This window comes from Aspergillus chevalieri, chromosome 5 (assembly GCF_016861735.1).
Source record: "Aspergillus chevalieri M1 DNA, chromosome 5, nearly complete sequence".
NCBI classification, from domain to species: domain Eukaryota; kingdom Fungi; phylum Ascomycota; class Eurotiomycetes; order Eurotiales; family Aspergillaceae; genus Aspergillus; species Aspergillus chevalieri.
Genome location: NC_057366.1, coordinates 3177122 through 3193579, shown reverse-complemented (window position 1 = coordinate 3193579; position 16458 = coordinate 3177122). Strand labels below are relative to the sequence as shown.

The 16458-nt window shown below is 49.5% G+C and overlaps 5 protein-coding genes across 5 annotated transcripts; 2 read left to right on the top strand and 3 right to left on the bottom strand.

Annotated features, from left to right (window-relative positions):
• Positions 1–927: 927 nt before the first annotated feature.
• ACHE_51113A (uncharacterized protein) lies at positions 928–3546 on the top strand (the record flags this gene model as incomplete). The annotated part of the gene is made up of 2 exons (XM_043280904.1): positions 928–998; positions 1053–3546. 2 exons carry the CDS (start codon positions 928–930, stop codon positions 3544–3546), a joined length of 2565 nt encoding a protein of 854 aa, XP_043138437.1.
• Positions 3547–3616: 70 nt separating this feature from the next.
• On the bottom strand, positions 3617–5101 carry ACHE_51112S (alpha-mannosyltransferase; the record flags this gene model as incomplete). Its single annotated transcript, XM_043280903.1, has 1 exon — positions 3617–5101. The coding sequence occupies one exon, from the start codon at positions 5099–5101 to the stop codon at positions 3617–3619; it is 1485 nt and encodes a 494-aa protein (XP_043138436.1).
• Positions 5102–9431: 4330 nt separating this feature from the next.
• ACHE_51111S (uncharacterized protein) lies at positions 9432–12199 on the bottom strand (the record flags this gene model as incomplete). The annotated part of the gene is made up of 3 exons (XM_043280902.1): positions 9432–10511; positions 10559–11487; positions 11551–12199. 3 exons carry the CDS (start codon positions 12197–12199, stop codon positions 9432–9434), a joined length of 2658 nt encoding a protein of 885 aa, XP_043138435.1.
• A 650-nt stretch (positions 12200–12849) lies between these two features.
• On the top strand, positions 12850–14579 carry trm6 (tRNA 1-methyladenosine methyltransferase subunit GCD10; the record flags this gene model as incomplete). The annotated part of the gene is made up of 2 exons (XM_043280901.1): positions 12850–12935; positions 13001–14579. 2 exons carry the CDS (start codon positions 12850–12852, stop codon positions 14577–14579), a joined length of 1665 nt encoding a protein of 554 aa, XP_043138434.1.
• An 835-nt stretch (positions 14580–15414) lies between these two features.
• On the bottom strand, positions 15415–16306 carry ARC18 (actin-related protein 2/3 complex subunit 3; the record flags this gene model as incomplete). Its single annotated transcript, XM_043280900.1, has 6 exons — positions 15415–15462; positions 15516–15594; positions 15651–15763; positions 15830–16104; positions 16195–16240; positions 16301–16306. 6 exons carry the CDS (start codon positions 16304–16306, stop codon positions 15415–15417), a joined length of 567 nt encoding a protein of 188 aa, XP_043138433.1.
• Positions 16307–16458: the final 152 nt, after the last annotated feature.

Sequence of the window (16458 nt, the reverse complement as noted above, 5' to 3'; positions counted from 1 at the left end):
TATCAACATCGCGAGTTTTATATGTTATTTTGTGCCTCAGTTCACATATTGGTATGTGCTGAATTTTGAACCAAGACCATGTCAGCCTGATTAACACATTTTAGGACATCTTGCTGGTTCTGGTCTGCACAATTGGGTGAGAGTGGTCAGGATTGTTGAAACCAAGCACATTGAAGCGCGAGGAAGAGAAGATCGAATCTCGGATGCTACCGAGTTGCCAAGGATCTCGATATTTTTAGGATGTTGAGGGGCCTGTGCAAATTCAAGAGAAATACCTTGCTTTGATACTTGTTGCTTCAATGCATGTGTACATAAAACATTTGAATGAGAATATTGTTTCTCTGAAGGAGGTTGCTCCCATTGCAAGGTCTCATTGAGGCACGCCTTACCTGGCTCCATCCCACTTCATGACCACCATATTCGCCCCGTTCAACCGCAATTAGGGAAAGCATTTGGTATTGGCCTGGGGAACAGCGTTGGCTATACTCAATACAACGGTCCGAAGCTGTTCGACCAACGTGCCTAGGACGTTAGAAAATGCCAAAGACGGCCATCGTCCCGATATATAACGATTCCGATATACCGATATCTCCACGCATACCACCCGGACTTCGAATATATCCGCGCAGCAAAGTCCCTGCATGACCCCGGACTATTATCAGCAGGATATTGACAAGGAGACAATTAATTGCATTGGCGTCATATACTCCACAAACTCGGGATAATAACAATGCGAGCAACAATTCGGATATCCCGAGACCGTGGGTCCGAGCTGCGAATTGCGATGATGTCGAACGTTATGGATTTCGGACCTTAATCTCTTTCAGGAGAAGCTCAGGACGATCATTCGGGAGGAGTTGTTTCTTTAGGTTTCAAAAGACCGATGTTGTCAACATCTCCTGGTTAGGTACACTAGACATTGCCAATATGCAATCGACCTGGAGTTCGGTATGGCTATGGGGAAATCTGCTGGTATCAGGCATTGCAGCAGCGCAGCGGTATGTGCTTTTTCTTTTATTTTCGGTGTAAAGAAAGGAAATTGACGTATACAGTGAAACCGTCGTGTATCCCCAGAAATATCAAACAACATCGCATCATACAGTAAACGCCTCGAGCTCGACCTGCATCACTTTGTCGTCCTCTGATGCAACTGCTATTCTCGACTATGGGACAGAAGTTGGTGGCTTTCCAGTATTCGATGTACAGTCAGTCTCAGGCCCAGCTCAGGTAGAAGCCAAATATTCCGAATCCAGGGTTGCTCTGGACGCACCTTTCGCCGACGGTCCGTGGACGTTCTCAAATGGGCTATCCAACACATTCCGTGTCGAGACCTTCAACGTCACTGAGCTGGGACATGTCCAATCCTTCCTCATTCAAGGCGGCCTCCGCTGGCAGCGACTGCAACTGCTGAACCCGAAGAGTACTATCAAGATCTGCCGCGCGGGCATCCGTTCTGCGAATGGTCGAACAGCAATCGATGCTCTTCCAGGACACTTTGAATGCTCGAACCCGCTGTACAATGAGATTTGGGCCTTGGGTCCACGAACACTGCAGCAGGCCTGTATCGCAAACCACACGGCGCCGTCTACCTGGGAGGTAACTTCAGATGGCGTGTATCTCCGGGGACAGCAGCCAGCTGCATCCGTCAAGGGTGCATCCTATGCGAACTATACAATGACCTTCCAGTCGAAGATAGTCCGTGGCGGTACGGGCTGGAAGGTTGCTTCTGGCGTAACCGGATACGGCCCATACTTTGTGCTCACGAGCGAGTATCCTTCTGAGTTGACATTCTTGAATACCAATCGTACTCTTGTCCCCCCAAACACTTTGGTTGTTGGGTACGGATATAACCTGGTCAATCAGACGTCACTGACAACAGGTGCCATCAAGCATTTTCCACTGTCGTTCAATGTGACAGAGGGCGAGTGGTATAACATATCAACTAGCATCAACCAGACTGGCTATTCTGTGTCCATCAACGACCACCCGGCTGTCTTCGTTGCGCTAAAGTATCTCCAAACCCCGAGTACCAGCATCGGGAGCCCCAGTAGTCTCACTAGTGGCACATGGGCCTTTGGACCGTACCAAGACCAGTTAGCCTACGTCAAGGACGTCAAAGTTCTGGCGCAGAATGGGACAATACTATACCAGAATCCCATGGCCAACGAATCAGTGCTCAAAGAATATGGTGTCATGATGAACAGCGAATCCGTTTGTTTGGATGGCGCCAAACGAGATCGCCTGGTATGGTCCGGAGACTTCACTCACACATATCGTGTCATTTCGGCGAGCACCCACCGTCAGGATTTCCTTACAGGCACATTAGCCTACAGCCTGGACAGACAAGCTACGTCCGGTATATACGAAGGATTCTTTTCCATGTCGCCAACAATGGGCCAATCTGCGGAGTACGCTTTGATATACAACACCTTCGGAATTCTGGATTACCAAATGCTCTTCCTCAACGCCTTTGCCGGCTACTACCTCGACTTCGCCGACGATGCATTCCTGCAAAAATACTGGCCACAGGCAAAGAAGGGAGTCAATGCAGTCCTGCCGCTGGTCGACAGCGCCTCTGGACTTGTCGTTTCCCAGTCTGTTCCAGGATCCTTCTTCCTCGGCCCCGCGAATGGAACCGCGCCTTCAGCTCTGCTAGTCTACACCCTCCAGCGCATGGGAAGACTAGCCAACATCATGGGAGACACCAAGACGGCCACAAACTGGACCACAACAGCAACCCGCATCTCCAATGCCATCAATAACCAACTCTGGAACAACAAAACAGGAACCTACGGCGAGAGCTTAACCTCCCTCAACACATCCTCCATAACCGGCACAGCATGGGCAATTCTCGCAGACGTAGCAAACACCACCCAAGCCCAGCGCTCCATCACAGCCCTCTCCTCCCTACGCTTAGGCATCGGATACAAAGAATCATCCTCGACCTCAAATGCACGCAACACCCAGCTCTCTCCCAACCTCTCGGGCTTCCTCCTCGAAGCGCTCTTCCAACACAGCCGCTCCAGCACCACCCCACAGAACGCAACCACTGAGGCCATTGGCGTCCTCTTAAACCAACTCTGGCCTGCCATGGTAACACAGGATAAATACTACACAGGCACGGCATGGGAATACCTCGACGCCGTTGGTCGGCCAGGATTAGACCTCTACACATCTCACGCTCATCCCTGGGGCGCGGCACCTACGTACGTTTTCATGGAATATGTCCTTGGTATCCAGTCTGTGACGCCTGGGTTTAAGGAGTGGGCGTTCAGACCTGCGTTGCTTGATGTTGGAGTCTCTTGGGCTAGAGGGAGAGTCCCAACGCCGTATGGGGCGATTCAGGGGAATTGGACAGTTGATCAAAAGAGGAGGCATTTGGATTTGAATGTTTGTGCGCCAAAGGGGACTAAGGGGACGGTTAGTTTGCCGTTGAAGGCGGAGTCGTATACGGCTAATGGGGAGGAGAGGAGTGTTGAGGGTGTAGGGTTAAAGGAGGAGGTTAGTGGGGGAGAGTGTACGAAGATTTCTGTGGTTTTGAGGTGATTGTCTATCTTTTTAAGCTGAAAATATGGGGACAAAATGCAATTTATATACAAGTACGTAACAAGTCATATCAATCTGTAAACACCAACGCCTCTGCATCCGGATTCTCAAAAACATCCTCCCAATGCCTCTTAACATCGTCACACAACCCCTTCTTATCCCTCCACGACTCAAACACCCCCTCCAAATCACAAGCTACCTCCCTAGCCTCCTCCCAAAACCCCCTCTCCGCATCATATCCAATCCTCCTCAACGCAGCCTTCGGCCCCGTATAAACCCTCGTCGCATTCCCACTCTTAGCATGCGTCTTCAGACCCAACAAGTCCTCCCCAGGATTGAACTCCGGATTATACGCATGCACAAAGAACCCCCGTGGAGGCTTAGAAACAGACCCATCTTTCACCCTCCATTTCCCATGGCTGGTAAGTTCATAATCCTCAATCGGATCAGCCTGCAACATCGCCGAACCGACTATATCATCGTCTGCATCTTCATCGTCGGGATAATGCGGGCGGCCGAGGTCGGCTACTGGTTCGCTGACTGTGTGGAATTTTGCGCCGAGGGCGCTTGCGGCTTGGAGGAAGGTGTCTTTGTCGCCTTCGCCGGGGGCTCCTTGGTTGAGAAGTTGGTAGTAATGTGAGGGGCCGTGGTAGTTGTAGTATGCTGCCAGCAGCAATGTTGGGAAATGGGTTCTTTTAGAGACTAGTAACATGCCTGCCTCGGTTGATGCGCGGGTATTTGTTGGGAATTCCGGTTGTCGGGAGATATTAAAGTACAGCGGGGAGATGGTCGAAGCCCAGAAGTCAGGCCAGGTGAGGAGGCCGGTTGATGCGAAGGGCTTTGATGAGAGGAGTGTTGTGGGATCGTGGAGGGAAAGGTTATCTGCGTCAAGCCAGATGATGTTGTCGAAGGAGGAGAAAAGGAGGGCGAAGGATTTGATTTGGAAATGCTCGATTGTGATTGTGGTGTTTGTTGCATCATTCGGGTTTGGAGTCATAATCTCGGAGAGGACGATGCATTTTGCGTTGAGGGCTGGAAGGACGGTTTCGCAGATATGCGGCTCGTACTCGGTTGGGTCTTTAACGAAGAGCTCTACTGGTAATTGGCAACCAGTTCGTCGGAGAATCCGTAGAGTCACGACAAATGTGGGCATGTATGTCCCCCCAGCAGCGGAAACGATACCCTTCGTTCCAACGATATAAGGATGACCAGTCCAGGACTTCCGGATCTCCCTCACAAACCCATCGTGCGCCGTCTGCATGGGCTGTAGCAGCTCATCGGCATTATCGATGTAATTCCTTCGCGGAGGGTCATCGAGTGCATCGAATCGCGGCATTCCGGCCGAGCGACCTAACTCGGGAGAAGGACATTGCGGTGCATATTTCTCAAGCAAAGAGTAGAGGTTATGTCGGAGTTGCGCTTGGCGATCTGGGAGTGTTGCAAGTGCTATAGGGCTGAAATCTCGCTTTCCGAGCCATAAATGATAAAAGTTAATCAATGCGATAACAACCAGGACAGTCGCGAAGACTTTTCCGTTTAGATTGTATATCTGCATCCCGGTGGCTCATTTTCCCATTGTCGAAAACGCAACATAATCGCGAAGAGATTCTCAGTCATAATAAAAAAAAAGCAAAATAAGGCAGACAAAGTCCGAAATGACAGCCGCGTCATACTCCCGATTGCGCCAAAACTAAGCCTTGACGGGCCCCATAAGATAAGGCTATAATGGGCCTAAATATACCGCTGCTGCCAATCGGAGTCCAACGTGCTCCGATTGCAGCGTTCGTCATCTCGCTAAAACAGTCTTAGCTTCTGTGTTGGCGTTCGGTGTTTGTTTCGGCAGCTTTTCAGGAACTGCCGGTCCACATTGCTTTCGTTGTCCTCGTGTTTCGGACCCACGAAACAAACAATATGGTCGCTAACTAAGCCCAGCCTTTCCGTGGATCTGTTTTCAGGTCTTTATAGTCTGATATGTATCGGCATTGGCTTGCCGGTGGGAGCAGTCGCTGGCCAATAAATAAAGAACATCCGGAGGCCCAGCACTCAAGCCAAGGTACAATAACAACGTGGAAAACGGAGAATCCTTTTCCAAAAATGAGCTTCCACTGTTTTCATGCCTCTGTTTTCACAATCTAATAAAACCAAACAAAAAAAGAAAAAAAAATCAACTACTATAGGAACAAAACAGTGTTTGGGGGAAGCCGCAAAGCTCCATGATTCTCAGACTACTGCTGCGATCATCCAGGATGATGTTGGCCAAGATGATGCGGGATCGGGAAGCTGGCAAATGATAAGAACTTCTCATTCACTTCAAATGAGAAGCAAAGGCAGTCAGAAGGTATGAAGTTAACATTCACTCATTTAAGGCCAATGGCAGGGAAGTTCCATCCGCGTCATCTTCGCCATCCCGTTCTTCTGCGGACAGCAGCCACCTTCTTCTCAGATACCAGTTCCCGAGTCTCAATATGGGGTATCAATTTTGAAGAAGCTATTCCAAGAGATGTGTCGACACCGGAGCCTATGATCTAGCTATGGCAGGGAAATTCCCATAGACAGAGTACAACATGTGACTTGACGATTACACTGAATGCGCACACATAATACCATCCACAATAGCAACCGTTGTCGAAAACGCGATTGACAGTCGTGATTTATGTCCATTTTTCACTATGCTAGGGCCAGAACCAATCGCGGCTTCTGGTATGGATGGCAGCTAAAGAAAAGAAACGGGTCTTTCTATATCGGTTTTACCAGGCATATAGAAGATTCTCGACTCACTTTTCAGGATCTATCAACGGTCCCAAGAATGCAGTTACTAGCCTTGGACATGCACAGATAGTGTGACGACTTTCACGTGGGCTTTGTCAACACAGACGTTCATAAGTATAACGAATGTCAAGTCAGAACATCGAACGGCTTTGCCAAGACACCAGGGAATCATGCTTCCTGGCCATCAGATCGTGCTGATGACAGAAGAAAGCCTTGAGATTCCCCATCCAGCTCTGCTAGAAGCGCGTATTACGTACCAAAAATGAACCCCAGCGGCCGTCTCGCTTGTGCCGAACGTTGGCAGATGGGGAACGCTCAAGGAGACCGATAGCGGTTTCATTGATATAACCGCGCAGGATATCTGCCAGCAGATGCCAATACCACATATAAATCTCTTTCTTTGGGTCCTTCGCCGAGTGAAATTTTCTAAATGGATTGTTGTGGGGAATCTTGTCCCTCATTATCAGCTTGCTTGATGGGTAGGTGGGTGATACTTTTGCTCCATGGGCTCTGAAAACGGTTGCGCTGTTGGCTTGACTAACTATGGCCAGATAGACCCGGTGTCCGTTCATGCTAATTTGCTGCGAATATGGCAATTTGCAGACTTTCGCCCGCCGTGATGCGTGAAGAAATATAATGATTTCTACATGTCGGACATTGACGAGGCTGTGCTAGTCCTTGAACGAGCCAAAGAGTGAATTCTTTTCACTTCTTAGAACAATCAATTCACAATTAAGCATCAAGTCCAGCCTCGGTCAGCAGTCCCGTCAGCCACGGTCATTTTCGGACCTGAAAGCTGCCCTGACTCGCAACTTCAGAGTTGGGGTAATCCCTGATGTTTGCCAAACTCACATCCGCACACAGTTCTCAGAAGATAGCACTTCGACCCTTCTGAGTGCCTATGCCCGTAGCGTCCCGTCCAATGACTTTCGTTCCTCTCACCTCATGGCTGTCGTTTCCGATCTTTGGTCCCTATATAACAGATTTGAACACGAATCAGGTGGTGAAAACGCGTGGGAGACGAGCGGGAAGCTAGCAGTTGATCATCTTGAGTATGGCTGTCCCTATCGAAAGAAAAAAAAAAAAAAAAAACCGATTACTAGCCCCTATTAGTGGGCTTTCTTTGCTTTGACAAATGCTAATACGGAAAAGTTCTACCTAAATACTGTCATATGGATCGCCTGTGATTGTGTGCTCTACAAGGAGTGAGCCACACGCTCAACAAGTGACATGGTCATACTGATCATTTTTATAGTGGCTTGAACTCCTGGAATTCCGGACTGCTACTGTATTTCCATTAGCTTGGCTTATGCAATGTCCGTCCACAAATCCCAAGGGATCACGGTTTGGCGTGTTCTTACCATCCCAGGACATAAGGTCGCCACTAGGGAATACAGCGGTTTTTCGGGTCTATCTATCCAACGCGTTAATGAAGACCTTAGTATCGCTATGATACTAAACAGTCTTGATCAAATGGCTGAGGTACGGCTTGCGGTAGCAATACGCACGGACAGTGCGTATTGCTATTATTGGTGAATAACTCAGAATCTCTGAACAACATAGCCCGGAGTTCATTTAGAACCTACACCGAAAACCCCGTCCTACAAAAGGCACACCAGGCCATAGCCACAAGGGAAATTGAAAGGGCCACCCTAGTCACACTGCATTCCTACATACTGTTGCCTCGTTTCTACTTACTATAAGCAGGCGTGCTTGAGCAAGCGAGAAGCGCGGGCGAATCTTGACCTGGCTTGTCTGGAAATACTTCCACTTCTATATGTGACAAGCACCAACGATTGGGACTACATACTCTCCAATCGACTACTCCAATCGACTACAGATTAACAATATTCATATTCACCATCTAAAAGTGGCATATCCCGGATCATGAAAAGGAGCCAGATATCAAACAAAGCCACATTGATAAAAAATAATGGTAACGTTAACAGCTCGAATACAGCGAGTCGGGGCCTGTGATCGTATTTGAGGTATCTAAGTGAAAATGATGTTCGAAAATCAGATCAAATACTGGCATCATTGCATACGGAGAACTTACGGGGTACCTTTCTTCAATCGCCATTTTGAGTTTATGCCGGCTACATTGTCTCCCCCAGCCCGTGGGTCTACTTACCTGGATCAAGCAACAAACCCAGGTCGTTTTGAATTGGTTTCAACAACTGAGCCATTCTCTGTCTTCACGATCAACATCCCCAGACAAAATACACAACCGGTGACCATGCGGGTCAATGATTCATTTAAAACGAAAAACATGAAGAGAACTCCCGTGAAAGACTCACTCAGAGGGCTAATCACAACCCGCATGCACCACCCCATGGGAAAGAAGCCCTTAGCCAACGGCTACTTTCCATTTTGATGAAACCCGCGAGTTTTTAACCGCTAATGCGGAAATTCTCAGTGAGACTCTTATACTTATGACACGTTATTCGTCATAGATCAAAACGATCTAGAAAGGACGTCGGAGACCAAGAAATGGCCGGTGTTGATATCTCTGAAATATCTCTCGGTTTCGCAGCTCGTCTGGTCCCGGCCTGTCCTCGATGACTTTGTGGAGAGCCCTTTATGTGTCATATCGCGGACGCAACGCATGTCGTATGAATCGCCCGAGATTCCGAAGAGCACAGCTTGCATTTTGAACTAAGGCTGTTTGTGGTTGCGTCTCTTGCTACAGCGCGACTTTCGTATGAACTAGGAATGAAAGAACACCACACGCCGGCGGTTTGAGGGTAGCTGATACAGTATTTCAAACTAGTCCTGCAGACTTCTAACGATGGAAAAGGAAACAAGATGAGATATCTTAAGTGGGTATTTTCACTCTATCCAGAAATGTATCTCAGAGAACTCAACCAAATGATGATCCTAGCATGATACAACTCATCAAGAGATATTGACTCAATTCTCAGCAAAATGCAACATATTAAGAGCGCGCTATAGCTGAGAATTGGGAAGGTGTAATCGTTGGTATCTATATACGTAACTCATGTCATCGTTAAAACACAAGCATTCAACGCCAAACCAGTGGAAGTAGTCAATTACAGAACGCCGCAACCATTCCAGCTCATAGCAACCATTTGGCCCTATCCAACACTACCACGCATTCACATAACGATGCAGTCCTTATTCTTATCCTTGGGCCGCTCAGGGAGCCCCGACGACGTCGCAGGAGGCCGTCTCCCATGTCCATAATGGCTTCTCGAGAAGCGACTATCCATTGACTGATTGGATGGATTGACAGACGGTGTGCTTTGCTGTGGGGAATAGATAGGGCTGCGAGCTGCTTGTGCGTACGATGGCAAATCCTCTTCCTCGCGAGGATAGGATGACCGTCCATGCTGTTGGCTCGATCGTGCTGAACGCTGCTCTGCAGCAGGCTGGTATCGACCGACCCCTCGATTCACCGCGCTCGAAGTACGCTGATGGGTGGCTTCAGGTCCATGTCCTCGTGCGGGGTGATTGGGCGCAGAGGCATTCTGGTTGTGGGCCGCAGGCGCGTTCTGCCGTTGCTGTTCTTCCTCTTGGAACTGCAGGGCCAGCGCATAGGCATAGTCAGCATCGGCCTGTTCTTGCGATGGTTCATCCTTCGATTTAGTAAAATAGCCTGCATCACGGCTCGGAAGCGCTGGGGCAGATGTCGCAGGACCTCCTGATGGGCCATGTCCAACGGGGCGGAAGTCGCCAGAGAAGAATTCAGCGCGAGAGCCGTTGACATCGACGAGGTTCTCCCATACGATCTCAGCATGGCTTGCATAACCAGCGTCGGTTACTATCGTAAACAGCTCATGTTTTTGCGGGTGTTTGTAAAGCGTGGTGAAATGGTCATTGCGGAAGAGAATTGATACGGATCCAGGGGCCAGTCTTTCTTTGAGGTGCTCAAGCCCATAATCGCTCAATTGCGTTGCGTGGTCGACTTCGACGAATTGCTGGATCGTTTGAATGTCGTACATGGTTTGTTCTTCCTCGGGGGACAGTGAGCCGCCTCGGAAAACTCGGTCTTCAAGCTCTTCTTTCCGGAATGGCAGCAGTTGTATGTCTTCGTAGTACTGAGCTACTCGCGAAAATGCCGCGTGAGCTTCTGTACTGGGTTTGGCCACCCAACCGTGTATCAAAGGGAGTCCAAATGTATTATAGAACTGAATATCACTCGTCTCATGGAAACGACCAGCATTATCATCCGGTTCCTGAATAGTATTAGCAAAAGTACCATAATGAGAAAGTGATCTCTTACCAATGTTAGACGCGGATTGACATTCATGCCCGTATGCAACATCGTCAAAAACCGACTAAGAGCCTCGATATCCGGAAACTCGTCATCAGGGCCCAGGCACGTAATCAATTCCTCAAACAGTGCCTGAATAAGCAACCCTAGAGATATCTGTTCTCGTGTTTGCAGAGCCTTGACGACAGGTGTTTGAGCGTCTTCGGCCGAACTAATCACAAGCGCATTAACAAGTGCCAGTAAAGGGCATGGTCCATTTTCGTTCTGGGACAGAATTGGTGAATTGCGTAATTTCCCGCTGATATCGGTCCAGTTGACGTGTCTGATAGCATAGGTTTCTGCCCGCTGTTCTGCCTGTCTGTTTGCGTCAGCGGCACTTAACGTGGTGTGCTGCTCGTCGCCCTCCGAGCGACCTGCCTCGCTTGGACGCTGAGGAAGGGGTGGTGCGGTGTCTGATGACCCGGTTCGCGTCCCACGAGCCTCATTTACATCAGACTCATATACAGATGAAGTTGACCGAGGCAGTACTTCTGGCTTGCTAGAGTCCCCGACATCGATGAGCACATTGGGCTGTGTGGTCGCAGAAGAAACAGGTTCAGAGTGGGGGTTTGGTTGATACTGTTGGATCAGTTTGTCATAATCCTGCGATGAATATGGCTGATATTCATAGGGGGAAGCGTATTGGGGTTGGTATTGGGGTTCCGCAGTATTTCCGGGAGCTCCATGGGTATCATAAGATTGGCCATCAGCCGTATAAATAGCAACTTGGTTAGCATAGGATGTCTGTGGAGCTTGCGCTTGTGAGTCCTGGACAGAATGGCCATTCTGCGGATGCTGGGACTGCGGGGCGGTAACGGGATGCTCTTCTGCCCACGCTGAATCTGAGGGCTGCTGGTCCAGAAGAGACAGGCGGGCGGTCATTGGAATAATTCCCTCGCCTGAGAAGTATGTCAGCTCCATCTTAGCTGCATTGCGTTGGGCACTCGTAGGTCATTTTATACCTTGGCTCAACGCATCACTGTGCACGGAAGTTGCCTGTGAAGCACGAGTATCCTCAACGTGTTGAGCCTGATATGATTCGGTTTGCCACGGGTTACTTTCAGACTGTCTTGTCTTCAAAAACGGGTTATTAGATCGCAGTTGGACCGGTGTCTGCCTGACATGCTCCCATTCGTCGGCCTCTTCCTCTGGTTGCCATTCGTTTGCAGCCATCCTGCGTTGAGTACCAGCTACAAGGATAGATGGCACTCGATCGCCTTTGTTCTTATTGACCGGTTCTTCCTGAGTCCCGCTATGACTCGCTGGCATAGATGCCGAGGGGGTGTACTCATGATACTGTTGATCCGGCCTCTCAATCAACTCATCGGCCCATGGATTCTGCGCTTCACTGTGCACGTTCCCTACCGGCGACCGCTGAGCTTGTTCGAGCGTCATCAGGTCAAACGCTGGTGATGTATGAAGATCAGGTGAGTAGACCGATTCTTGCGATGGAAGACGACGAGGATAGGGAGAGCTTTGCGCTCGTCTCGGACGTGTCAACCGTTTCGGGGAGACAGGAGATACAGATTTGGCAGTAGGAGAGAGTGATGGACGACGCTTAGTGTCTTTGACGGAATTAAGACGAGGAGGAGGCTGTTTGCGCAAGACCATCAAGGCAGAAGTGTTCAGTGTGGCGTAATCTGTAGTAAGCAGTAAGGATCACTATGAAGAGTGCTATCCAGATAAGATAAAAGGCAATTCGATCAGTCCACAAATGGTATTGATACCGCGATTAGCAGCAGAGTTGGGCAATGGTCATACTATGTCTGAATACACCTATAAGCACGTATATAATTCCAAAAGAGACAGTATACAACTGCCAAAGATGCTGACACGAAAGCAGGCACCCGAATTCAACACTGGCGATCTGCTCTATATAACACGATCATTGCAGGCGGTCGCCCAGTGAAGGCGGTGAATGTACGGTATGCTCGGCTTGGTAGTGTAATTTTGGTATGGTACGGTAACCCCGCAGTGACATTCACGTCATTGGTTATAATTAGCCACATACAGCCACAGTACACTTCAGCCACATCAATGTCAAGCGGAGGAGCACTAATTCCGGATTATCCGGTATCATGCCAGTTTGGGACTAGCGCAGGCGCAGAAGTTGATCACCGCCAAAGAAAAAAAAGAATCATTGAAGAAAACATCCAGAAGAGCCTTGATTGATTTGGCTCATCTTCCTGTTTGATTATTTGATAGCATGCGATTTGCATAATAGACTTATCTTTTGTCCTTGGGAACCAGTGTTTCACGCCATGCACTCATATATCCGTCCTTATCAACATGTCGCCTTTCGGCTTCCGTCTGAAGCGACGAGAATCATCCACCTTATACCCAATACGTGCGTCCTTACTCCTTACCTCTGGGCTTTACTCCTGAGCTTGACTGACTGAATTGGCGCTCTAGAGAGGTATCCCTAGGGAAATACGGAAACTTCCCCTCGAACCAGATCATCGGACGCCCATTCTACCTCACATTCGAGATCCTCGACAACCCCACCGAAGAAAATGGCAATCGCTTGCGCATCATAACCGCAGCAGAACTCCATGCGGAATCGTTAATAACCGAGGGCTCAGGGGAGGCGGACGGAGAAGGCGACGAGCCGGACGTGGGCGGCGATGCCGAAACACCCATGCGGACAAATCGCGAGATCGTCGACGATGCATCCACCCAGAAAATGACGCTGCAAGAAATTGAAGAGTTGAAGAAGGGGTCGAGCGACGCCGGCAGGGATATTATCGCAAAACTTCTCGAATCGCACTCCGCACTGGATCAGAAGACCGCATTCTCGCTCGCAAAGTATACCCTGCGCAAACGAAGGAAATATATGAAGCGGTTCACTGTGCTGCCGCTAGATGTTAGTCTCCTCACGAACTTCATGCTTGAAGAGAAGGATGCGGGCCGGACTATGGAGTTGCGGGATGAGTTGATTGGTTTGGTTGGGTGCTGGGGCAATGTACATCACGGCGGGAATGTATCAGTTGGGCCAAAACCCAACGGTCGTTATCTTGTTGTCGATGAGACAGGGGGTTTGATAGTTGCTGCCATGGCAGAAAGAATGGGGATCCTTTATCCCCATGACAATGAAGACGAAGAGTCCGAGGAAGAATCCAGCGGAAAGCCGGCTGAAGAGACATCGCCTGCCAAAGAACGTCCCAGTCAAATGTCCGCATCTGGAAATACCATCACCCTCCTCCATGCCCACACACAACCGAACCTCTCCCTCCTGAAATACTTCGGCTACGACCAAGACAACCCCGACGAATCGCACCCGTTATTCACCCACCTAAAAACGGTATCCTGGATGCAACTCGTCGATCCCTCCTCCGACCCCATCTACGGCAACGAACCCGAAGTAATCCCAGACGAGACACTAGCCACCTACAAACCTAACAAACGCGGCACATACTACCGCAAGCGCAGCCGCTGGCAGCGTGTCCGAAACGTTGTCGACGAAGCCCGTGCCGGCGAATATGACAGCCTCCTCGTCGCAACACTAATGGAACCCGCCAGCGTCTTAAAACATGCGGTCCCCCTACTCGCAGGCTCAGCACAAGTCGTCGTCTACTCGCCCACAATCGAACCTCTAACGGAGCTTATCGACCTCTACTCAACCCCCAGACGAACAACATTCATCAACGCAAGACGAGAACTCATTGAAGCAACCCAAAAACGAAACCAAGAAAACAATGTCGACGACCCGGTTGACCTTTCCGAACTGGAGCAGGAATTCATCGTTGACCCATCGCTGTTACTTGCACCAACGCTGGAAACGGCGCGTATACGGCCGTGGCAGGTCCTTCCAGGGCGCACGCACCCTATGATGTCTGGGCGTGGTGGTGCTGATGGTTATGTTTTCCATGGCATCCGGACGTTCCCGACACAGGCGAAGATTGAGGCTGCTGGGAATCCGAGCCGGAAGAAGCGGAAGGTAGAGACGAATCCCGTGCCGTTGCCAGCGGGGGATGTGGAAATGAAGTTGTAACTACACCTACTTTAGCTGTTAACTATGTATATACAAAAGTTGTTCAGTACAATCCCCGCTTGTCTTTCCAGTTCTGCGTATAGAGTCGGAACCGGAATTACTTTAGTCCCGGGATATCCACCTTCCATTTATAGTTGACTCTACAACCTCCTAGTAGCGTTTAACTTCTATTATCGCTCAATGAATTCTAACAACTTTATCAGGTGGCCTTCAATCGTCCCTCGTTGTGTCTACTGTCTCTTCGCCACTTGTATGGTCCATTAGAATGAAAATGGCCATACACAAGTACATGCATATGGTGGATATATCAGCTGGGGACCAATGGCCACTTAATGCAGGCTGAATGATGCTGCAGGAGGAGTTTATGAGGGAGGTTTTTTATGAACCTCTATTTGCCTGAGATTGGACTGGGGAAGATTGGTGTTACAATGACTTGCTCGCCCCGCGGTCAAATGTCTCTGTCCGAGAGATTCCTTCGCTTGGCTCATAAACCGGCTTTTTCTCCTCTCCGCTCTTCGCACTTATGGTTAGAAGGACGACACTTGCTTTGACGCGGATGATTTAGTTTCAGATCTACCCCGGATAATAAATCAACTTCCTTGTTAGAAAGGGTGGTTTGAGTCGATAGATTCATTATAGATATACGAAAATATATGCAATGCATGGTAAATCCATTCAGTGGTATACTGGTTGCTGTTTAAGGTACCAGGATCGATTACTCATAACAAAATGTATCAATTAACTCGCCTAACTTTACAGAACATGAAAGGAAAAAAAGAAAGAACCTTCATACGCTGAAATATGATCAACGAAAGCAACGTCCAGTATATACCACCTAGAAGCTCTTGCCCATGAACTTTCTCTTTGCGAAGCTGAGCCACCACTGCGTACTGTTAGAGGATACCCAGGAATCGTGGTGATAGGGTGGCAGCTTACCTTCGAAGGACCAACACCACCGGGGTATAATCTCGCATGCAGACGAATAGCAATCTCCTGTCGTACTTGGGAAATGTACCTGCGCGCATCAGTCCCTGTTACATGACATGATACCTGTTCAGATAGTGAACATACGATCTCAGCGTCTCCGCATCCTGACGATCCCTCGGCGGCTCAAAAGCCTGGTTAAACGGGAACGACACGTCACCGGGAATCGCGAAATGGTCGAGAGCAACATTGATAAGAGCCTATCCCTCATTAGCCCTACCCATCACATCCCCATTCCAGCAGCCTCAAAAACCCAGAGATCCTACCTTCTCTGCCTCCCTCGCTGCCATCGTCGGCTTCACCTTCCCCAGACACTCGCTGATAAACAGCGTTCCGTAGATAAGCATGCGGTCCGCGGGGCCATTGATCTCGAAGTTGCGGAAGAGCACGTTGGCGCGGAAGAGCGAGAGAATCTCGTCGATGCAGTCATAAGACTCACTGTCTGCGGGGACGTCGACGTCGAGGGTGTTAGGGGGGAGCGGGGGGAGGGTGTATGCGGGGCCGCGGGTGCGGGTGCGGAGAGGGAGGACGGGGAAGTTGCCTGTATAGAATATTGATGTTAGTTGATGGTCCAAGAGGGAACAAGGTGTCGAAGGTGAGGGTGCTTCGTTGGGAGCTATGCGCATCGTACCTATCACGGGGACATCCCGGTCCTCGAGGAAGATGGAGTGGTATGCCTATCAGGGGTTAGCTATGAAGCTATACCAGTTGAGAGTTAATGGACAGGAATCGCATACCGGCATTCTGGAAGATGATACAGAGCAGAATCAATCCCTTAGCACCAGTCTAGGGGATTGTCGTTGTTGTTGTTATTACGGAGTCGTCGTGGGCGGTGGTGCTTGTCTGTCCGCACGGCATGTCATCACCGCCCTGACACTAGACGCCCAGCGGAGGA